Source organism: Grammomys surdaster, unplaced genomic scaffold (assembly GCF_004785775.1).
Source record: "Grammomys surdaster isolate TR1022 unplaced genomic scaffold, NIH_TR_1.0 125852, whole genome shotgun sequence".
Taxonomy (NCBI): Eukaryota; Metazoa; Chordata; class Mammalia; order Rodentia; family Muridae; genus Grammomys; species Grammomys surdaster.
The window spans coordinates 1881213-1905481 of record NW_021620678.1 but is presented as its reverse complement, the minus strand read 5'-3'; the positions used below and the strand labels follow the sequence as shown (position 1 = coordinate 1905481).

The 24269-nt window shown below is 47.1% G+C and overlaps 1 protein-coding gene across 1 annotated transcript in view; it reads right to left on the bottom strand.

Moving 5' to 3' along the window:
* Positions 1-24269, bottom strand: part of Grap2 (GRB2 related adaptor protein 2) — a 76209-nt gene that overhangs the window by 8405 nt on the left and 43535 nt on the right. The window contains exons 2-4 of the mRNA XM_028789846.1: positions 16501-16592; positions 6254-6345; positions 2535-2654 (exon numbers count right to left, since the gene is read on the bottom strand). Of these exons, the coding sequence (XP_028645679.1) occupies positions 2535-2654; positions 6254-6345; positions 16501-16578 (290 nt within the window). The 5' untranslated portion in view covers positions 16579-16592. The remainder of the gene's footprint in view (positions 1-2534; positions 2655-6253; positions 6346-16500; positions 16593-24269) is intronic.

The window sequence follows — 24269 nt, the reverse complement described above, 5'->3', positions numbered from 1 at the left end:
TCTCAGCAATCACAATGGACATCACGTTGTTGCTTGACATCTGTGTCTATAATGTAGGATGACCTGCTGGTATTGAGGAGGGTAAAGAAAGGGCTGTGATTCAAGTCTCCAGATCGGAAAGGCTAGCATCTAAAAGGCTAAGCAAGACAGCCATCATGGGCTCTTACCCCTTTGTGTCCATGCCGCACAGTATTTGTCAGAATAAATAAACATGGTTTTGCTTTGGGATGTATAGTATATGTCTTCAAAAGATAGTATGGAGAGCACTCTAGTGATCACAAGAAGTTGTCGTGTCTCAATACCAGGCAAGACTCTGGCAGAAGTCTAGGCTAAGCATTGTATACAATTCATGTCAGTCAAGGAATATGACCCATAATTCTTAGCTGAAAAAGTCAAGGTCAAGGTTCTGAAAATCAAAAGCACCAAAGGATGCACTTCAGACTAACAAATTGCTCGGTGCAGTTTGTGACCAAGGCCCTTACAAACAGGTTTGATTGGGGCTGGAGAATTGGCTTAGTGGTTAAGAGTACACGCTGCTCTTCCAGGGAACTGGGGTTGGATTCTCAGCATCCATACAGTGGCTGACAACCATCTGTAATTCCAGTTTCAGGAGATCAAACACCCTCTTCTGACTTCCACATGCACTTCATATATGTGGTATGCAGACATACATGCAAAACTCATACAGGCAAAATTTTATGAAAAAAGGGAAATATAAAATTAAAACAGGGTTGATTGGTTTATTAATAGAAGATCCAAGGAGTTTAGAATTTGAAATATATTAATATTGGCTTGAGCTAATATTTACAACTGCCCAAGATATGAAGTTTTAGTTAAGGAGAATTAAGAGTCTAGGGCTAATGATATGGCTCAGTGGGTGTGATGGTTTGAATAAGAATGGTCCCAGTAGGCTCACATATTAGTCGCTGGTGAGTGGCACTACTTGAAAGGATTAAGAGGTGTGGTCTTGTTGGAGGAAGTGTCCCCTTGGGGTGTCTCTCCTCCCCTCTCTCCCACCTCTCTCTCTTGGTCTGCAGATCAAGCTGTAGCTCTCAACTACCTCTCCAGCACCATGTCTGCCTGCTCGCTGTCATGCTTCCTATCATGAAGATAATGGACTCAGTCTCTGAAAGTGGAAGCAAGTCCCCAATGACATGCTTTTGTTTATGAGAGTTGCCTTGGTCATGGTGTCTTTTCACAGACACAGAACAGTGATTAAGACAGTGGGTGAAGGTGCCTGCCACCAAGCTTGATGACCCCAGTTCAGTCTCTGGGACCCACATGGTAGAAGGAGAGCCTCAACTCCTTAAACATATCTTCTGACCTCCACATGTGCATATATGTGCTCCAGTCACCACATATGTAACACACACACATAAACACACACACACACAAAATACATATATATGTTCTTTTTGTTTTAGCAAAATGTCAAGGTTAGTGACATTAAGGGGACAAAGGTATTTGCAAGCACACTCTAGGTACAAGTGCCTAGAGACAACTGGCCCATGGTTTATTAGTCCTTCCTGCCTACACTTTAAAAGTTCCTCTCTCTCTAAATAACAAAGCAGCCAGTTTATCACTGGAGATTAGATTTCTGCCCTGGAAGCAATAAAGCCTCACACCTTTAGAAACCTATCAGCTAAGGCAGGATAGTGTTGCCTGTCAATTCTCGGGGCAGGGGGGTGTGTCCTGTGAAGGCTCTGGCCTCCACCGCTAAGAGCTGCATTTCTTGCATTACGTGGTCACCAAGTCTGACTTGCTGTGTTTGACACGTTGACCACACTCCCTGCATGCAGATCTGGGGCTTCTCAGTTTAGGTCTGTGTCACGTCCCTGCCTGGACTGAGTCACTTCCTGAAAGGTGTGGCACAAGGGTTACAGTGTCAAAGTTCTTTCTGATCCCCCCTTACCGGGGGCCTCCCTTGTCTCTACTCTGTTCTTTTCAGTTTTGGTTTGCCATGACTTAGCTGGGGGAGAGCAACCTTGCTCTGTGTCCAGCAGCAGCTTGGGGTGTCTGTTTTTTTCTAGCTTTTCTTCAGCCCTCTATTGACAGAAACAGACAAGGTTAAGATACAGACTTCCTTTCCTTCTTCCTCTCCTGCTTCCTGATACTTCCTGATGTCTGCAGGGTTGCTGGCGCTCTTCAGAGCACACATAGAACACAGATCAATTTGCTTTCTGAAAATATCTGGGCAGGACAGGGAAGCAGATAAACGCACACTTTTTTTTTTTTTCAACTGGTTCTTAATATGTAGCTCTGGCTGTCCTGGAACTCAATATGTTGACCAGGCTGGCCTTGAACGTACAGAAATCAGCCTGGCTTTGCCTCTTGAGTGCTGGAATTAAAGGTGTTCACCACCACTACACAGGTCATTTTGAACAGAAATCAATGTATGGAGGAGTTGAGGACACATGTTCTGGGGAAGAAATACTTGAGTAGTTAAAGGATGCCTCCACATTTCTGATCAGTGGATAATCCCCCAGCTTCCGCAGGCTGAGAAGAATCAAGACAGGTTTAGGAGTTGCCAGTACCTGACAGAGATGGAGAAGTCTCCTGGGGAACTCTGGCTGGCCCTGATGATGAAGAATCCAATTTCCTTGCCCATGAGTAAGTTTTCTGCTTGATGTCGTGAGAGGCCTTCGTGGAACCACCTATTGCAAGACAGGGCAAAGGACTACTTTGAGATCCATGATAATGGTGCAGAGGGAGAAGGGACATGGAAAACAGGTGACTCAAGGGAGGAGGCCAGGGTCCCTGAATCAGGGTTTGGGGCATGCATTCTAAAACCTAGCAATGGCAGTTAACTGCTTCCAGGGAAGCAGTGGCCCACCGCTCTGCACTGGTTCTCTTTGTTCGTTTTCCTTCTAGAAGTTTCTCTCTAGCTTGGGAAACTTGAATCATAGAAGTTTGCTGTTGTACCAAAATGGGGCCGTGTGGGATTGGCTCACAATGGGATGAAGGAAAGAACTATGGAGAAGACAATGGGTGGGGTAGAAAAGGCTGCTGCTGGCATAGAAGCAGGGTGCCAGGCCAGGCTGGTAGACAAGGCCTGGACACCCACTCCCTTCCTGAGATGGCAGTGGCCGGGTACTTTTCCCCAGGAGCATTTAGGACAGTTCCAGCTCAGGGGGTCAGGCTCTTTGGGCTAACACAGGAGCCTGAGGGACTTGACTGTTGTGTCCAGCAGAGACTGCCAAGTATCCAGGAAATCTTGCAAACACTTGGAGCTCAGTAACTCAAACAGCAACATCTACAGCCCACTTCTTTAACTCTTTTGTGAGCCATTCCTTGCACTTCGAGCTCATCCACCTAAAAAATTGAATCCAAGTCTGATGATTCTCTATGGAGGAAACGGAGAAGCCAAATTTTCCAGAGCACATACAGTCAGGGCAGCAGTGCTGGAATGTTCCAAAAGCGTCAAACACACTGGGTTAGGTGAACAGTGGCTGCAGCTTCTGCCAGGAGAGCACAAACTCCACTCTACTCCAGAATGAGAGTTTCCGTCACAGCTGATAGAGGTTGGACCCGTCATGTCGCTTCTAGATGGCTGCTCTAATTGCTGCCACCGGAAGGCTAATTAATGCTCAAGTCCCTTTAGGAGAAACTCACGGCAGGCCTCTGTACTTCACAGGATCTGAGACCCTTGACTCCAGACTCAGATAACAGGAGGGACACTTCCTCCAGACCTAGGCCACAGCAGCAGGCTGGAGCCTGGGGTTTCTGTTGTCCCATACCTCTGCAGGACTGAACAGCTGATTGCCACATGGAGAAAGCACTCTAGTGACAGGAGTGGGCAGGTGGTGTGCACCACTGCAGCCATAGGGCAAAGGGAAGTTTGCAGCACAGGCAACAGGCAGAGACCTTTAGGAAGGCAGAGGCATTTAGAAAAGCTACATTCTCTAACTAGAGTACAGTATGGGAGTTTTGATTTTTTTTTTTTTTAGACTTCCAAACTTTTTAGCACATTTTGTGTCGGACACAGGAGGCCAGGCCAGGGTTTCAATCTTCCTTATTATTTCAAGGCTTATTTTTCACTTTATTTGACATCTTCTATTTATATTTTTGTTTGAATTAGTTAATTAATCACTTTGAAATAGGATATCTCTATATAGCCCTGGATATTCTGGAACTAGTTCACTGTGTAGACAAGGCTGGCTTCGAACTCACAGAGATCTGGGTGCCTCTGCTTCCCAAGCACCAGGAATCAATGGTGTGCACCACCACACCCAACCTATTACTTTTGTAGGTTTGGGGGACAGGGTCTCATTGTAGCCTTGACTGACTTTAAGCTTGTTATATGTTAGAGGCTGGCTTTGAACTTCTGATTCTACTTCCTATAACTACAGGCGCTAGGATGATCTTTTATTCTACCTTGGTTGGGTCTGACAGCTCTTATTGACCATCTTTGAACACCTGGGACCGTTTTTCTTGGTGCCAGGAAAATAGTGGTGAATAGAGCAGACAGGTGACTTCACTCTCAGGAAACTGACATTCTAGGTGTCCTGGGAGACACACAGAATAATAAAAATGGCATGCCAGGGGATTGTGAGTCAGGAGAGAAACTGGAAACAAAGTGGACAGGATGCAGGGGGTGGAAAGCCATTTAAACTGGCCAGGGGAGATGGCTTTGAAAGCATGACAACCTGAATTGTCACGATCCCCAGCACCCACATAAAAGCCTGCCATAGAGATGAGCGCCTGTAATCAGGAAGGGGGAGACCAACACAGGCAGATCCCTGAGGCTCACTGGCTAACTAGCCTAGCCGAATATTGTCAAGTAATAGATCAGGCAGAGACCCCATCACAAAAGAGGTGAATGATGTTCCTACAGGTGACACATGAAGGCGTCCTCTGGCCTCCACATGTGGTATAATTATACACACCACCACTGGGGAAAATAAAATGGTAATAAGACAGGTTTACTGGAGAAGAGGGAGTTGGTGGCAGGGTGAGGAGGACCTAGGAAAGGAGGCTTCTCCTGAGGAGGAGAAGCCAGGACACTGGAGGACCAAGGGGAGGAGGTCATAGAGTGCGTTCTAATGGGAAGAAGGTCCCATGCTGCCGAGGTGGTAGCTGAGAAAGTAAGGGTGCAGTCTGTAGCTGGCTGGGATCTCGTTGACAGGAGTCTGGGGGATTCCTCAGAGGATGGGTGTGTGCTCAGACGGAGTTGGTAATAGTGAAAGCAAACACTTTTGAAGGATTGAAAGGAAAGCTGGAAGGAGCGTGGTTTTGTTTTTCATTTGTGTCTTTGGCCGAGGACGTGGTGACTACAGAGAGCCTGTCAGCTGAATACCGAGTAGATGGGGAGTGGGGAGTGGGGGTGGGTTTAGGGCTGGAGGCGCCGGCCGCCGCCTTAGCTGACTGTAGCTGCGGGAGGTGCTGGGCCAGTGGGAGTGGGCCTGAGGGTGGGGGAGGGGATCAAAGCGCTTCTCTTCAGGTGGTTTTGGCAGAGCTGAGAGGTAGGTGGGAGACTGAGTGGCTTCAAGTGGTCCTCTAGCAGATGACAGCAGCGCTAAGGGTCCATGGGGGGAGGGGGTGCGGAGGTCAGTGGTCAACCTGTTGGCTCAGTGGTCTCTCCTGGGTCACGGAAGGTGACTGCCTGAGTCAACAATACTACTATGATTTTCTTATAAAGCCTATGCCCTTGGGGCTCGACCCTGGCTCTGAGACAAGATTAGATTTCTATCTAACCCTTGTGGTCAATTCTTGAGACAAACACAGCCCAATCTGTGTTTCACTTCCTCTTTCTGGAGGGAATCCCCTACTGGCCCCACCACCCCGGACTGGGGTGAGGGAGCCATACAGTTTGGGATCCCTGCTTAGGGTGGAAGGCCACATTAGGCAGTCAAGAACTTTGCCGGGATGGCTTTTGACGAGTTATGTCCAACAGCGCCCCCTTTGGGATTCTTGGAGATCCTACAACTGCATTCATTATACGTGATTTTAACAAGCTTCCCCTCTCCCCGCCCGTGTGTGTGTGTGTGTGTGTGTGTGTGTGTGTGTGTGTGTGTGTGTATTAGGTGATTCATGCACATGGTGTAAACTTCAGAAAGGAATGAGATGCCATGCAAATAAATCTTCCTCCCACCCTGGCCTTCCGCTGTGGGGTTCTGGAGGCTGGGGAGGGAGATCTCCAGAGGCAGCCATTTCTGACAGTTCCTTGGGTATGCATAGATAATTTTAGTGACGACTGAAAAAGTAAGGGGAGCGTGTGTGGGTAGACCCATCTTGGCAGGCTGGAAATACTTACTCAGGAAACTCGATATCTATAAAATTCTTAGGCACATATCCTTCTTGGCTTCCGAGCTCCGCCTTGAGCCACTCCTCCTGGTTGCTTAGTATCTAGATGGGAAAGAACAAAGGATTCTGATGAGAGGACTCAGGGCAGCAGGAAGAGGCTGCAGAGCCCAGAGGAGAATAAGCCCAAGGACCTGGATGGGACATCAGCCCGGGGCTTAGTGGGAAGGAGGGAATGCCATGGCTTACTTCTCTAGAATTTGGCTTCTCTTTACACCATTATTTCTCTCCACTTGTGCCACCCACTCATGTCACCCCACCAGAGCTCAGACCTGGCACCCAGAGACTGCCCTGAATCCCTTCTCATAAGTTTAGGGTTCTTCACACGTCTTTATGTGTGTGCTTTCGTCTGTCCGTCTGTCCATATGCACAAGTGCACCAGAGCGTGTTTATGGAGGTCAGAGGACAACTTCTGGTAATCCTCTCCTTCTGCTTTGTGAGTCCTAGGGATAAACGTTACCTATTGAGCTGTCTTATCAGCCACCAGTGCGTTAATTCATTTGTTAACTTCTTTGAGAGAAGTCCATACATAGCCCGAGCTGACCTGGAATTCACTATGAAGGATGGCTTTGAACTCTTGATCTTCCTGCTTCTACCTTCCAAGTACTGGGGTTATAGAGGTATAAAAACCATGTCTGACCAAAAAAATTATTTTTAAATAAGAAGATTAAAACTTAGATGTCGCCAGGCAGTGGTGGTGCATGCCTTTAATCCCAGCACTTGGGAGGCAGAGACAGGCGGATTTCTGAGTTCGAGGCCAGCCTGGTCTACAGAGTGAGTTCCAGGACAGTCAGGGCTATACGGAGAAACCCTGTCTCGAAAAACAAACAAACAAAAAACAACAAAAAACAAACAACAACAACAACAACAAGTAGATGTCTAAGTGAGACCAGCTTTCTAAACTGTAACGCTTCATAGTCCCGTTTTGAATTTTTGAAAATGGTGGAAATGGAATTCTGGATACTTGGGATGCCAGTTCAGGTATGATGCCTCATGCCTGTCATCTCAACACTCAGGAAGGTGAGGCCGGAGGATTTCTGTCAGTTGGAGGCAAGCCTGAGCTATGTAGTAGTGAGCTCCAGGTCAGCAGAGTGAGAACTTGAGGGGAGGGGAGTGCTCTCTACAGAGACGCTTGCCGTGCCCTTTATAAACTTAGCCTCAGATCGAAAACAAAACCAAGAGTTCTTCTGTCTCCTTACTATAGGGCCCTCCATGACTGATACCCACATGTGGTCGCCTGCCTTGGTCATTCACTTACTCAGCGGACGTGGCTGTACATATCTTCACTGATTTTAGAAACAAACGGGACACCCTTGAAAGTATTTGCCATCACCACTTGGAAAGTTTCTAAACTATGTGGTCTTAGACTAGAGCAGTGACTCTACCCAAGGGTGGCAGCATTAGAGACCCGGAAACCTTTGATGGTGCCACCAAGCCTCTGGAGTCCCTTTCCAACGGCCCCCCTCCTCCTTCCCCCTCCCCTCCGCCCCTCAGCGCGCCCCCCTTTTCAGGGTTGGAGGAGGGATATCAACTCTTTGCTACAGCTCAAGCCATTGTTTCCCTTTCTTGTGGCTGAAAATGTTTTCAAGGGTGGAGAAGCTAGGGTAGAAGAAGGAAGAGCAGGGGGTAGATGGGAAAGATAGCCTGGAGACCTCCCCAGGCAATGTGATGAGCTAGTTGGGCCAATTGTGATGACCCAAGAACTGGGTCTGAGGTACATTCTTGGAGTTTGGTATCTTCGCTCTAGCTGGGCTTTATTAGCTGGGGAAGGTTAGAAGTGCCGGGCCTTGCAGCCCATGGTTGAAAATTCTGGATCTTTATCTTCGTATTGATTAAAAAGATTTTTAAGCCAGGAAATAACAGTAAGAATGAGAGTTAAGGAGGCGCTTTAAAGAGGAGCTGGGGGTGGGGTAAAACCAGGGGAAGAAGAGAGGGAGATGGGCGGAGCCCACTGGGGAAGGGACAGTGGGGTCTGATGGGGGTGGGGTAAAACCAGGGGAAGAACAGAGGGAGATGGGCGGAGCCCACTGAGGAAGGGACAGTGGGTCTGAGCTAAGAAGAGGCAAAGACCTATTTCAGAGGATTCGAGGAAGGAAAAGCGGGCAGGGTTTTGTAACCATTTAGGATAGCTGAGGGAGAAGGGGATTCTGGGAAAAGTTTGGGTTTCTAGCTTGGGAGACTGAGTGGGTGGTGATGTCTTTACTGAAATAGAGAGGGGCAAGAGCAGGAGGGAGCCGTGGGCTTCAGCCTGTAGCGGGTGAATTCCGGCTGCATTCCTTCAACCGAGAAGAAACACTCAGTGAGCGGTGGGTGCCGTGGATGTACGTGTTGGATGTAGGAGAGCTGGGGGCTGGTGACTGGGGTTTCCAAGACGCACCCAGAAGGGGTAGGAGTGGAAGTCCTGAGTCTCTTGGATTTCTCTCTTCCACATCAAAAGCTAATGCTGGAGGAACCCATCTCTCCCGCCCTCCTTCCCTCTCTCCTTCCTTCCTTCCTTCCTTCCTTCCTTCCTTCCTTCCTTCCTTCCCTTCTTTCTTCTTTCCTCCTTCCTTCTTTCCTCCTCTTCCTTCCTCCCACAGGGTTTCATATAGCCACCAAATCCTTAAGCAGCTGAGAGTAGTCTTGAATTTCTGATCTTCCTGCCTCCATCTTCTGAGTCCTGAGATTATAGGCAAACACCACCATATCTGTTTTATGCTGTGTTGAGAAAAGTCTCCAGGGCTCCCTGCATACCCGGGTGAGCTCTCTGCTAGCTGAGCTTCACCCCTAGGCCTAGGTCCTACTTTTTTATTTTTCTCTTGAGATAGGGCCTCACTCTGTAGCCCTGGCTGCCCTGGAACTCACTATGTAGACTAGGCTGGCCTCAAACTCATAGAGACTGGCTTGCCTTTGCCTCCTGAATGCTGAGATTAAAACTGTGGCACCGTTATGCCTGGCATTGCCTCTAATGTCACTGCCGAGGTGGAAGAAAAGTGCCATCAGGTTTGTGACAGGAAAACCTGGTTTCTAGCTTGAGCTCTGTCACTAGCTGTGTGACACAGGACAAATCAATTAGCCATCTGAAATATAGCAGCAGCTCACTGGAGCCTTACAGAGCTCAGGTGAGGACAGATCAGCTCTGGCACAGGAATATGTATGTGTATCTTTTTTTTTTTTCTCTTCGAGACTGGGTTTCTCTATGTAGCCCTGGCTGCCCTGGAACTTGCTCTGTAGACCAGGCTGGCCTCAAACTCAGAACTTGTCTGTCTGCCTCCCAAGTGCTGGGATTAAATCCCTGGGTCACCAAGCTGGCAAACATTCATGTGTATGTATATACATACACATATACACATACATACATATATATATTTATACACACACATATATGTTTAATACTGTATCTTTATGAGGGAGGACTCCAGTTCTAATGGGCAGGAAGGGTTTGTAACTCTTGCAAGCGTTGTTCATGAATGTTTAGGCTGTGATCATTCGTTTCTGAAGCAGTAAAAGCATGTCCCACATTTGAGCTTGAGAATTGCTGAGAACAGAAACTTTCTAACATCAAATGTGTCTCTCAGCTTCGCTGAGGACGGGTGTGGGTCTGTGTGTGCTGAGGGGAGTGAGGGGGCGGGGAGGCACAAACTAGGTCAAGGGAAGGCAAGGAAACTCAGCAACGGCATCTTGTCTCCACTTAAAAAGCACAAGAAAGGTCCCCTCCATGCGCTGCTCCGGAATTGACAGCTTTGGAATTAGTTTCTCCTGTCACCGTTGACCCTGGGGGAGGTGGGGGTTGGCCAGGGTAACCAACGTCAAATCCTAGTGGAGCAGAGGTGAGGGGGGAAGACACGGTTTGTAAATTGGCTTATCACAGTCTGAATCACACTCTATAGCTTGCTCTCTGACCGGAAATCAGCCACAATCCATGTAATCATGGCCAGCACTCATCCACCTCCTCTGGAAACTAAAGATTGTCCAGGACCACCAGCCATTTGTCTCTACCACCTGGGGCTGCTCTGCCTGAGGTTGTGTTTCCAGAGAGGTGAATTTACAGGCATTTTATGGTATATAGAGGTTTGGTTTTTGTTTTTTAATCTCTCATTTTCTACAAAGAAGTGTTTTTTTTCTTTTGAGGGGTGGTGGCTTCCTCCTGCCATTGTGGGTCCTGAGCCCCAAAGCTTCCTGTTCTCATCTCTCTGTTGATTCAGTTCCCCTCTTTTTATACCCCTCATGTAAGCCTGGGCAAGGAGTACAGCCCAGACACACGAAGTTCTGCACTTAAATTGCTATGTCGTCTTTCTTAAAATGTTCCCTAAGAGAATAATTTTCTGGGTTACATGGCCTGAGAATAAGCTAGATGTGGGAACAGAAAGGCCAAAAGTACAGCTGGGAAGAAAATGTAAAATTGGATGGAAGTACAGCTCTTAGAGGCACAGTGGAAAGCCAAGGCATCGAGGAAGTTAATTGTGTGGGATTAAGTCGGTGCTTTTAGGCCTCTCTTAGCAGGGAGAAACGGGGTCGACTTGGACACATTATAGAAACAGGTAGGAACAAACTGGGTCAAAAGCTGTTTTCCAAAGCTGCAGGCAGATTCCAATGTAGATCGGTTCCCTGTGTAGCTACAGGTATGAACACGAAAAGTGTGATCCCCAGTGTCCTTTCCAACTGTTTATTTCCCTGAAGAACAAGGAGCAAGCCACTTGGCAGAGGTTCCTCATCCACCATCTTGTCTGTCATCCTGTGCAGATCAGCATCTAGTAAGCACCTGCTGTTTTAGCTGGGAAGGCAGAGAAGGAGCAGGAGAGAGTAGCTGGTAAGCTAGCCAAACACGTGCTTGTGCTTCTCTAATGAAAAAGTCTGCTTAATCGTTGGAGATGAAGGCCAATCAACCTGAGCACTTCCAAGTGACTTTCTAGGGCACTCAAGAGCTGTCCTTGAAATGGTCTGCAGCGGTCCCTGGGCATGTTTTCTCAGGCTGGCGATGACTGACATGATCACTAATGGCCACCGTTCAGACATGAGAGCCCTGGTGCCAGCTCTCAGTGGTTTACTCTTTAACCACTATGGCTGCAGCAGGCAGAACTGGAAAAGGTGGGCAGAGATGGCTTGCTGATGGGACTTTAGGTGGCCACATAGATGCTGTTCCCCAGGTTAAGACATAAGTACTGGATCCCTGTTTGGGGATGTGGCTTGTGGAGATGCTGGGAAGGCAAAGTGCTGAATTGGAGTCTCTCTGCCCTTAGGGAGTTTCTCATTCATTCATTCATTCATTCATTCACCTAACATTGATGAGAAGCAACTTTCTGCTCCTAGAGATGCTGAAGTATGTGAAACCCTCATCCCTACAAAACTTTGCAGTGGGGTAGCCAACAGGTAAAGGGGCAATAAAGATCATATGCAGTGGGGGCTGGAGAGATGGCTCAGTGGTTAAGAGCACTGAGTGCTCTACCAGAAGTCCTGAGTTCAATTTTCAGCAACCACATTGTGGCTCACGACCATCTGTAATGGGATCAGATGCCCTCTTCTGGTGTGTCATATATATATATATATATATATATATATATATATATATATATATATATATAATTATTATAAAAAAGATCACGTGCGGTAGGGAATTGTGGTAGTGAGAGATGATCCTGGAAGTCCATCTCATCTGAGGCAATATTGTAAGTACGTGAGGTGCTGGGAAACAGATACAAAGAGGGGTTAGTTTTGCTTGGGACAGGGGTAGCAAGGAAGGGAGAGGATCAGGAAAGGGGTCTCTGGAAAGATGGTCAAATTCAAAAGGACACTTGGAGAAAGGGGTAGGGTAGGGCTGAGATAGGATGATGTATACCATGGGAGGAGGCAGGGACAGTGTCCTCAGAGCTGTGTGCTGTGTGTATGTGTGCACACATGGGCCTGCCTGAGGGGGTGATGAGACTGGATAGTGGGTTAGATTTCAACAAGTTGGTAATGGGAACCACGGAGTGCTTTTGAGGAAGGAAATGATCTGATCTTCTTTGTCTTTGGGAAGAGTCCTTCTGGCAGCAGTGTGTAGATAGATTGAGGAGGAAGAGACAAGAGACAAGGACTTCAGATGACCATTGGCCAGTTACCTGAGAGTCCAGGAGAGCAGGAAGGCATGTACTCGTGATAATATGGCCACTGCTTGCTCAGTATCTGTTTTGGACCAAAGCCATTGCCTTTAATTCCTTTCCTAGACTCTGCAGGGTAGGTCATCCTTTCACAGAAGCAAACACTGGTGCTCGCACCGGCCGGTGCCTAAGCTCAGGCTACATAGCTCATAGGCTGGGAATTGAATCCATATTCACATGGTTACAAAGCCTGTGTTCCTATGTTCCAGCTTCGAACTTTTTCTTTTTTCTAATGGAGAAGCTCTTCCCTCAGGGGACATTTAGAACAGAGATAGTGCATAGGGAACAGAGAGCTCCATGCAGGCCCTGGCTCAGTCACTGTCTACCTGTATGATTTTGACAGGTTGTTTAATTCTTTGGCCTCTTTTTCACATTTATGAAGTGGAGGAAGTACTCCCAACCGTCTACGTTTGCAGAGATGCCACAATAGTACATGTATCCCTTGTGGCAGCCCTAGCTTGCAATAGAAACTCAGCTGGTGGCAGTCCTGACCACCAGGATTTGACAAGAGAGGTGTGTAGCAACTGAACTTTGATGGTACTTTGATTACAGACAGGGCAGTGACTTGGATGGAGGTGGGATGTTAGGTGGGTCTAGGGGGTCGTGTGAGCCTGGTGGTAGGAGGGAACATCCAGTAGACAACTGGTTTTGGGGTTCAAGGCAGAAGTTAGTGAGGGAGCAAGATACAGAGTAAGGGATCTGTAGCACACAGTCAGAGAAGAGGGTGAGGTGGTTCAGACCAAGATCAGAAGGCCTAGGGACAGAGCTTTGGGGAAATGAATATATCAGATTAGAGAGAGGACAGGAACAAGACCTGTAGGAGAAGGAGGGGGAGGAGAAGAGAGGAGAGGGGAGGAGAGGGAGGGGAGGAGAGGGAGGGGAAGAGAGGGGAGAGAGAACAAGACAGGAGTGCCTTTAAGTTAGGGGAAAGCCCTAGAGAGAGACTGCCAATAGAGTCTCTGATTTGTCTTCTAGAAAAGTCCTTCTGGAACCAGTGTGTGGAATGACTGAAGGAGGAAGAGACAAGAGGCAACAACTTCAATCAAGGGGCTGTCAGCCAGTCATCTGAGAGGCCAAGAGAGCAGGAAGGCAAATAGGTTGACTTGGTAGAACATTCAAGTCACATGAAGGAGGTTGTACCACATGCTGGGTAGTTTTTGTTAACTTGACCGAAGCTAGAGTCATCTAGGAAGAGGGATTGTAAACTGAAATCAGACTGGCCCATTGGCAAGTCTGTGAGACATTTTCTTGATTAATGATTGATGTGGAAGGTTCCAGCCCACTGTGGGCAGTACCATCCCTAGGCAGGTAGGTTGTATAACAAAGGTAGCTGAGTAAGCCAAGAATCTGCAAGCAGCGTTCCTCCATGGTCTCTGTTTCAGTTCCTGCTTCCAAGTTCCTGCCTTGAGTTTCTGTCCTGACTTCCCTCAGTGATGGATTTTGATGCGCAAGTGTAAATCAAACAAAATCATCTCCTCTCCAAGTTTAGGCACGTTCATCACGGCAACAGGAAACAAACCAGGACACAAAATAAAAGGCAGGCTTCAAAGGGCCATGGAGCCAAGAGGGGAAGAGGAAGGCACCCAGCACAGAGAACTGCTTCCTTTTGAGCAAAAGGGACAGGAAACCAATAAGGAGCCAGCCTGGGGAACAGAGCTGAGGGAATGCTCGTTTGCTTGTTTTTCCTTTCACTCTTCTGGATAACAGAAGATAACAGGGAGCTTAAGCAAGGCTTTAGGTGTGTGATGAACATTGGGGTGGGAGCTAGGCTGAGCAGTAGGTGCTTCTGTATGTTGGTATCTGAATGGTCACAGTGCCCCACAGAGGAGGGAGGAGAGACTTAAACCATCACAGGACAAGTGTCCCTGTGACCTCAGTAAGGATCCAAAGATACAAAGGCCACATTTTCCTCAACTGGTAGCCTAACTTATTTGACCTTATAAAACTTCAAACTTGGGACACTATGGGGTCAACCACAGCATAAGATCTTTCAAGCTGAAACCAGTTAGAAAGTTTCTCTCTCCCTCTCTTTCTCTCTCTCTCTCTCTCTCTCTCTCTCTCTCTCTCTCTCTCTCTCTCTCTGTGTGTGTGTGTGTGTGTGTGTTTTAAATGACAAATGAAATTCTTCTTTACGTGCATGTGCTCTGTGGACACTTTCCAGGTTGCCCTCTGATGACACCCCAACAAGGGCCTTTGTATAGCCCACAATTCTCTGTGGCAAGATGCAACAGTGGCCTTGGTGACTCAGACCTGTGAGGGGACCACCTGGACAACTGAGGACAAGAGCTGAGGCATGCCCTTGGAGGGTGCCCTGAGGTCAGACAAGGTGTACACTGTGCCACATACTCCTGAATATCCTGTGGACAGGCTTGTATATTCCTTTGTAAATCACGAGGGCTAACTTTTGGAGTATGTAGATGGACACCTGGAATGTGGAAGAAGTCCAAGGCCACTTTGGCTCTGCAAGTGGCCACTACAACCCAAGCGGGGCCCAGAAACAAGTTTTAAGGAGCCTCTTAGTGGCTGGGTATTCATGGCCTCCGCTGAGCCCCCTCGGGTCTGCTGCCTCTCCCTGGCTACCTCCACTTGCACCTTTTTCATTTGAAGCCTGACCTTGCATTTCTTTGAGTCTGCTGTTTCCTGACTTGCCACCCTACAAGGTGAGATCCCATGTTCCCCACCTGTGCTTCTGAGGACTGAGCTGAGAACATCTATGACGGCCCGTGAGAGGCGTGTGCTGCCCACTTTATGCCAGAGGCGGGAAGGAGGGTGACTTATGCCAACTCTGAATTTCTGTCACCCAACCTAGTGCCTAGCACATAGGTGCCCAGAAAAAACGATTTGGAGGGACTTCTCTTTTTATGGAAGTGCACTAGGGTGTGCTCAAAGCATGGCGTCTTTAAGGATGGCTCCTCTGTGACTGGGAGAGGGTTCAGGCAGTAAATAGCCTACCACGCAAGCACAAGGTCTTGAATTCAGATCTCTGGGTGTGGAGGCATATGTCTATGATCCCAGCACAGGTGAGGTAGAGACTGGGTATCACTGGAGCTCACCGGTCAGCCTGCCTAAGTCAAATCAGTGAGCTCCAGGTTCAGTAAGAGATCCTGCTTCAAAATATTAAAGGTGGAAAACAAAGGTGGAAGATGCTATGAACTATAATGTGGCAATCGTGCCAAGGTGTGCCCCTGAGTAATTACGCTGTGCAACAGATCTGATATAAAGGGGGCTTGTAGTGAAGACCCCGGGGAAGGAGTAGAGGCAGCAAATGGGTCATGAGAGTGGGGGGCTGGGTGGGGTGGAGGGCAGATAGGGAGAGAAAGGGGGAGAGAGAATACCAAGAACAGAAATTGAGCTGGGGTGGTGGGCAGTCCTTTTATAAACGGCGGACACTTGGCATACCTAGTGGTAGCCAGCAGATAATGACAGTAGGTGACATTAGCTGTTGCTAGGTCCCTGGGAGGAGCCTGTGAGCTAACAGAAGACACCTGATATAAACTTCTGGACTCTACACTCATGTGCACACATGTACCTGAGCATGCATATACATGTGTACACATATGCACATGCATGTACATCTGCGTACACACGTGCATGTGCAAACACACACACACACACACACAACTGAGGAGCTATTGTGATGAGGGGTGGAACACTTGTGTCCTCCCTGTGGCAAAGGCCTGTTCCTCCGTATGTCTTCCAGGCAGTACTAATGGGATAAAGGCTTAGTACTGGCTAAAAGCTACAATATTTTTCTACACATGGATGGTCAGCATATCACCCTATTAATAAACTTTGGCCCCCACCCCCTCTCATTTTATTTTGAGATAGGGTCTCATGTAACCCAGACTGACCTCAAACTCACTAAGTAGCCAAGGTTGGCCTGGAACTCCTGATCCTCCTGCCTCTACCTCCTGAGTGCTAGGATCATGGGCATGTGCCCACATCTGGTTTTGAAAAAATAAAAATAAAAAGAAGTCTGCACACTTTTTCAGCCATAGAGGCATAGGTTGTTAGGTGGCCTTGGTGGCCAGGCTCAGGGAACCTCAGCCCCTCACTGCTCCCCTGGGGACACCACATTACCTACCTTCAGAATATCTCCAGTGTGAAAGCTCAGTTCGTCCTCACCCGAGGCCATGAAATCAAACTTGGCAATAGCTTCCATGTCTTGACGAGAAGCTGGAAGAGAAACAATGTGGTCATTGTGCTTTTCCACCAGGGACAGGCTGCAGAGCAGATGGCGAAGCCTGGCAGGCTCAGCAGTGGGCAGGAGGGTGGCCCAGTGGATGTCTGCAGGCTGGAGAGCTAGGCTCGGGCAGTCGAGAAGGCCGAGCAAGGCCAGAGCTCATGTTTGCAACAAGAGCCACTGCAGCCTTCCAGACCTGGTTCCCAAAATCATTCTGTAGATACCAGAAGTAGGAAATATAGCCAATGACAGCCCAGCCCCTCTCCCTCCAACTCCCTTACCCCCACCCCCACCCCAGCCCCTGGCCTGTCACTGCTTCTGGGGCCATCTCTGTTTGTCACTGATAAGGACAGAAGGCTTGCTATCAACTGGAACTTGAGGCCCAGGGGGGCTAGAAAAGACTGCTCAGTAAACACTGTCCTGGGGCTGTCCCTCTGCAGCTATATTTAACCAGGCAGTGTTAATTAGACAGATGCCATTTTCCCTTCTACATCTGAATCATTTAAGAGAATTAGACAGTATTGGCCAATGGGGAACTCAGCATCCTTCTGCCCAGTTTGACAATAGGAAGCATTTTGGTTTTTGAGCTGGGAAACATAGTTGGCCCGATAGCTTATTGTAACATTATGATGCAGCCCAAGTACATTTCAGAAATTCCAATTTCGATAGTTCTAAATTGAATTAACCTGTCTCACAGTGACCCCCCGTGCCCTGATCACTGTGTCTACCTATATACTTTACTAAATATGAAATAAGTTCGAATTCAAGGAGCTGTTGGGAATGCCACAGAAAGAACTGAGTAGAAGTGGTGTGGGTATGTGTGTGTGCATGTGTATGTGTATGTATGTGTGTATGCACATATGTTTGTGTGAGTGTGTAAATGGCTGTATGATGTCAGCCAAGTAATTAAGCCTTTGAGAATCTCAGTTTCCTCATCTTTAGAATGGGAATCTTAATATTCAGTGGATCAAGTTGTGAAATGGAGTTAAAGAATAGTTGCGAATATTGCACGGAATACAGCTGGAGAGTATTTATGTTTTAAAATAATTTTATGGGCTGAAGAGGTAGTCCTATTGATAGAATACTTGTCTAGCATGCACGAGGAATTCAATACCTGGCATCACACACACCAGCATGGCAGCAGGCCCCTGTAATCCCAGCGCTCAGGAGGTAGAAGCCAGAGGATGAGAAGTTCAAGGTCACCCTTAGCTACATAGTGAGTTGGGAGGCCAGCCTGGGCTACATGGCGTCCTGTATCAAGATAATAATGACAGTCCTAATTTTATGGAATAAATCTCTCCCCAGCTGAGGCAGCCTGGAGCAGAAAAGAAGACAATGTTGGCCATCTCCTGTAAACTGTTCTCCCTGACTGTGGCACTTAATCAGCAGGACTGTCACATCCTCTGATCCTCTGTTAAAACAGCTTACTGTCAGGGTAGCGTCTGGAAAGTTATGGTTCAACACTTAGGTTTTACAAAATTTCACTAATTCTCCAGCCCTTTGGGTGAGTTAATAAGGTAACCCTCAGACCTAGTGGGCTCTCAGCAATCAGGAAACTGGGGATGCAGATAGTTTCCTCAGGAACTCCTATCCCTTTCAGCAAGATCAGGAAGGTAGCAGTAGGTGGCAGGGTGCAGCAGGGAGCTTTTGGGGGATGAGAGCTGACCGACTCAGGGTGAAAGCAGTGTGCAATCGAGGGTCTCAGGATGCTGACTTCTTGCATCTGCTCTGTTTCCCCAAAAAACGATTTGTGGGGTGACCATTACCCATCTCCAAAGGCAGACAGCCAGTGAAGCATCACCCAGGAGCCAAATAAAATGCCATCGTTGGTTGACTCTTTGTCTCTCCCCCGAGTCATAACCTAGTTCCACACAGTGGCAAAACAGATACATTCCTTTTTGTACACCTTCTTCAAGATATGTCCATCTGAGGCAAACTAACCTGTTGGTTGACCCACTGAGCAGGGAGGAATACTCTGCCCTTCTTCCTTGAGGCTAAATGCTTTTGCTGAATGGATTCACCCCATTATGTTACCGCTCTGGAACCTTTCCTAATTAAAGCCTTGCCTCTGGTTTGCAGGGGGACGTGACTCCTGTGGGTCACCATCATGGTATCCACAGTAGACACTTGGTCACCTCAAGAGATCAGGTGTCGGGTGAACGGTCCTGAAAACCGTGATCCCATTTCCACACAAATTTACCTTAATAAGTGAGGTGAGAACAAGGGGAGGCAAATGCTAAATGTATTTAAAAGTCACATGGAGCACAGAGGAGAAAAGCCTGCTCTAGGTGTGACCTTGAGCTTGGGAAGACCGAGCCTGAGCGCTTGGCTCCCGACAGCTGTAAATCACTTGGGTGAGAAGGCCCAGACAGAAGTAAAATTGCTACTGAATAGTGTCACTTTTCTGTCTTCCCTCAGGGAAGGTTGGCAGTGTGGCAGAGCCAGAGGTATAGACATATCACACAGCTCCCCAGCTTGTAATATTAATCCTGGCTCTGAAAATCCAATTAAACAAGCCTTCTCTTCCTGAGATCCACTCCCATTTCCGTTTGTGAGATGAAGTCTGTTTGGCTGCTGTTTTATGGGAGGGAACTATTCAAGGTGGTGGAGGAGGGTGCTTTGGTTGGGGTCACAGGGCTCCGCACGCCCTCCCATGTCCCTTGTGGAGAAGAGAACAGTAATATGTCACCTTCAGTTTGGCTGTTGAAAGGCATGGGCCTTTAGGTCTTGATTCTTGTATATTCATTAGTGTTGATTTGGAAAAGTTTAACAAGGACCACTAGGGAAGAGGGAAATTGAACTATCAATATAGTTTATTCAGTAAATATTGATTGGTTTTTATTTATTTATTTTCTGTAATAGTCTGCACCTGTCACCGCTGCATTTTACAGCTGGGAAACAAATTTCTCTTTTTATATAGAGATGACTAGATTTCAAGAATGGGTAGGAATGGTTAAACGAATGAGGGAAGAAGTCAGGAAAGGAGGCGGGGAGAATGTAGCCTGGATTCAAAAGTGTCTTCATGCTGTTCTCTGTAATTTCAGTGCTCCTGACCTCTGGGAGAGACGAAGAGAGAGACCCCTTTCCAGAGATCTCCATCCTCACAGATGTATTCAATGCAGGTTCCCTGCCAGGGACTGGCTTTAGACATGGCTGAAATGCCACCTGCCACACAGCAAGAGAAGCTGCAGCCTCCAGGGGCAGCCAGCCGCCTCCAGTAGCCTTCCCCCAAGCCATACCCTACAGACGATGCCATTTGTGGGGCTCTAATGCCAGCCTGCCTCCCCGCCGGCCCTTTGCTGCCTGCTCACGCACTATCCATTAGCAGCCCTGAGACACAGATCAGCCTCCCGGCAGGGTGACACCACACAGGAAAGCCTGGGCTGATCATCTCTGCCCTTGAATTTCCTTGTAAGCTGCTTTTACTAGGGGGAAAAAAATCACCCTGGAAAATATTCAAGTGACATACAAGGAATGCTTATCTACCTTTAAAACCTCATCACCACAAGATGCAAACAAAAGGCACAAGGCAATTCTTTAACATAACTCCATTTAGAAACCACATTAAATAGATTTGTTTGAAGAACTAGTTTTCATCAAGATGGTACCAGGCAAGAAACTTCTCGAACAATTTCAGCTCCTCCTAAGTTGGCTATGAATAGCCAAGGCTTCCATTTTATGTCTCTCTTAAAAGGGGCAATTGCATAACGGCACATAGCTAAGTGAGACTCAGGCTCAGGACCCAACAAAAGAGGAAGCCGGGTCCTAAATTGAATCAGCCAGACCACTTCCTATTTTGCTGGGGACAGCTCTAATTTGAATGCGTGCCCCAGTTTGGGCTGTAATTCAGACAGCAGAATATCTTGCAATGAGAGAAGAGAAGAGAGAGTGAGAGAGAGAGACAGAGACAGAGACACAGAGACACACAGAGACAGAGACAGAGAGACACACAGAGACACACACATGGAGATGGCTTTTATGAATACTGCTGACCACACATTTATCAGAACATTAGCCACAAATGTAACTGTTATTAGTTTATTTATGTAGGATATGAAGGGAACAGTGAAGAACTTACCATATTTGAACTTTGGGGTTTGGGTGCAAAGAAGAGCTAGAAAAATTCAGTAAATATTGATTGGTTTTTATTGATTTGTTTTCTGTAGTCGTCTGTACCTGTCACCTATTAAGGGCGAAATTATACCCTGAATGCTTCATGATACAGACACTTGGAAGGTCTAGCCTTTATGCTGTCCTGTTGTCCTTATGCTGAGATAAGGTCACCTGAAGTATTGCTATGTTGTTCAAACTGGCCTGGAACACCTACGTTCAAGTAATGCTCCTGCCTCAGCCCTCTAATGGCTGGGATTATACAAATAAGACTTGGTGCAAACAGGTGAAGCCCCTCTTGGAGACAGTCGAAGGTCAGCTCAACTACTGTTCAGAAGTAGGAAACCTTATGCTGCTTGGGGTGGGGGAGGTGGGTTAAGTCCCACTGTATACAATAGGAAGGTTCTTGGAAAGTTGTTCTGAATAGAGTATTTGTAAGTGGAATTGTATTAGCATGTATTATAGAGACTCCGATCTACAAAGGAGCCCTGCGGTGAAGCCCTTACGAAATGAAAAGGAAACTTTGTTATGCAAATAACTACCTTTTAATTGATCCATTTAAAAGTCTGAGCTTGTAGGCATTAAATCTTGAAAAGAACACACCTGTGTGTCACCTCTAGCTTCCCCACACTGGGGGCCAAGTAAACATTACCTGGCTATCAGCTCTGGAAGTGCTTTATAAAACTACTCATAGAGACAGAACGTTCTACCTTGGAGTGTAGAGCGGGGGTCAGGAAGCTTTTTCTGGAAAGGGCTTGTAGTCAGTACCTTTGAGGGTGGTATGGTCTGTGTTCTGTTCTGTTGTGGCCTCTAGGTCAGCCACAGGTGACAGATGAATGGGTATAGTTGTGTTCCCATCATATTTTATTTGTGAACACAGGCATTCATTTCTTCTTGTGTTTCATATAAGGTCTCACGTATCCTAGGATGGTCTCAAACTGGCTAGGTAGACAAAGGTGACCTTGAACTCCTGCTTCTCCAGCTCTGCTGAGCTTATAGGCAAGTGCTACCACAATGGGCTTAGCAGTAGACTTCTTAAAGGGAGAGATTATTGTGAATGGAATAAGGATTAGAAATCCAACCCCTCCCCCCAAAAAAAGGAATCAATAGACGTGAATTGGAATCTGCAATAGGCTGCTTGCTTCCTTTGGGTTGTGTTATCTCATCCATGAAAGTACAACCACAGGACCTTCATGTGTAGACACTAACCAGTATATATGTAGTAGCCATGTGTGTTATTCTTAGAGTCCCCACAATCCCCAGACAATGCTTAGTAGATGTTCCATAAGTGTGTGTTGCATAATTAATAACCTGCCACTAGAGTTGCATTTGACTCCATCAGGGGAAGGGACCTGTGTATCTAAGTTTACAAGGGACAGTTAATTTCCTACTCCAAGGTGCCAGCAAGCTCAGCCACAGACAGTGAAGCACACACCCGATTGAAGAAGTCTGCCTTATTTAATCCAACAGAGGGCAATGGTGCACCCTAAACTGTGGCTTGTACTTTGTAACATTTTTTTCCCCTTTCTTCCCCTCTGAGGCCTTATAATCTTTATCCAGGCAGGTTTGGTGACTGTCCCCGTTGTTCCTTGTGTGTTGTGAGGCTTATAAACAGTCTCAGAGTCTAGCACCTATGAAACTCAGCCTTGCTTGGATGGAAGAGAATTAGACACCATCTTCTCCCACACATTTTCTGGGTTTAAATTCCTTCTGAATACCATGGAAAGATGGTTCCTTTCATCTCAGGGTTGTCCTTTTTTTTTTTTTCTCCTGCCCTTCAGAAACAGCATCTTACTTTGTAGCCCAAGCTGGTTTCATCTTTGCAAAATCTTCCTGCTGCAGCCTCCAGAATGCTGGGATTCCAGGTGTATGCTAGCATGCCTGACTTTTGCTGAGCTTTGGATTATATATTAATAATTTTGGGTTAAAATCTACATTATATCATTTCCTTCCTTCCTTCCTTCTTCCTCCCTACCTCCTTTTCTTCCTTCCTTTCTTTCTTTTCTCTCTCTCTCTCTCTCTCTCTCTCTCTTTCTCTCTTTCTTTCTTTCTTTCTTTCTTTCTTTCTTTCTTTCTTTCTTTCTTTCTTTCTTTTGTGTCTGTGTGGTTCATACATGTGCCTGCATTCACAGATATTTAGGTACATTTGTGTACATGCATGTGGATGTTTAAAAAGCAAAATTGGGTGTCTTTCTCAATCACTATGTGTTGAGGCAGAGAGTCTCTTGCTGAACCTAGAGCTTACCAATTCTAGTTAGTCTTGGTCTTGTGGGCCTGAAAGCCTGCCTCAGGGAGGACCTTTCTCTTGCTTCTTAGGATTATAGGCAGCAATGATGCCTGACTGGCTTTTAAGTGGGCTCAGGGATTCAAACTCTCGCCCTCACTGCAAGCACCTTCTCCACTAAGCCATCTCTCCAGTTCCTAGCGTGTCTGGGATCTTTCTGACTTAGTGGGCATTTAGCTTAGCAGGGGAGAACAAAAAGGCATAGACAAATGGCTCCTGAAAATCTGTAATCACTGGGTGGACAATGACCTCTCAGCTTGCCTGTCAGTTTCTGTTTAAATATTCTACCAGAGGCACAAACCAATTTATCCTGAAAGAACATGCGGGATGCAGGAGGCGTGGCTTCTCTATACTCTGGGCTCTCACTTAACAGACGTGTTAACCTGCTTGCCAAATGTCTAAGAAGACATACGTGTTCCCTTACTGTGTCGCCTTGAATCGTCACATCCTCTGAGCCTTTAAAACAGCGACCTGTGAATCCCTTTCCAGCAAGAGCCCACTTCTGTTTCTTCAAAGATTTGAATGTAAGGCCAGAGAGTAGAGCGGACAGTAGACTGGGGGAGCTATAACCAGTTCATGTAAGGATGGATCCCTGGTACTCTTCTCTTGTCCTAAATCACGGCTGCAGGTGGCCCTGCATCGAGGGGTGGCCCTCAGAGTCCTCTTCATTGGTTTGTAGCCAATGATTTCTCTAGATACTGGTCCACTTAAGTGAGAGACTCCATCATTTCTTTTTTGGTTTAGGATTCTATTTTAGGAGAATAAACAACCTTGTCAGTGGAGACAAGTGATCTCCCTCCAGAAAATAGATGCACATTTCTGATTTTGCTGCCACGGAAGAAAGCAAGACTAACAAAGTACATCCCACCAAAACCACTTCTGTCCAGAACACTGAGATTTTCGTCCCCTATAAAGTGACTCTGTGCAAACAGGACATTGTTATTTTTCTCCTGCCTTCATTGTTTTCTCACTCCTATGCCCCAGGAAAGCACAAATTCCCCCATCACGACTGGCAGGGGTGAACACATGGAACTCAAGGGGGCCCTCTGTAGCTTGCCTGAGAACAATAATTCATCAGCCCCAAGCTGCTGGTGCCAGTCTTGGAGACCCAGAGGAAGTGGCTTATGAATAGAAGCCTCCGGGCCCCACCCCCAACTCCCATCCATTTCTGTCCTGTGCGCAGGTGTGTTCCCCGAATAACAGTTCATCTTCTTGCTGCTTCTCTTCTGCAGGAAGCCACCAACAGAGCTGTCTCTAATGACAGGCGACAAAGGGG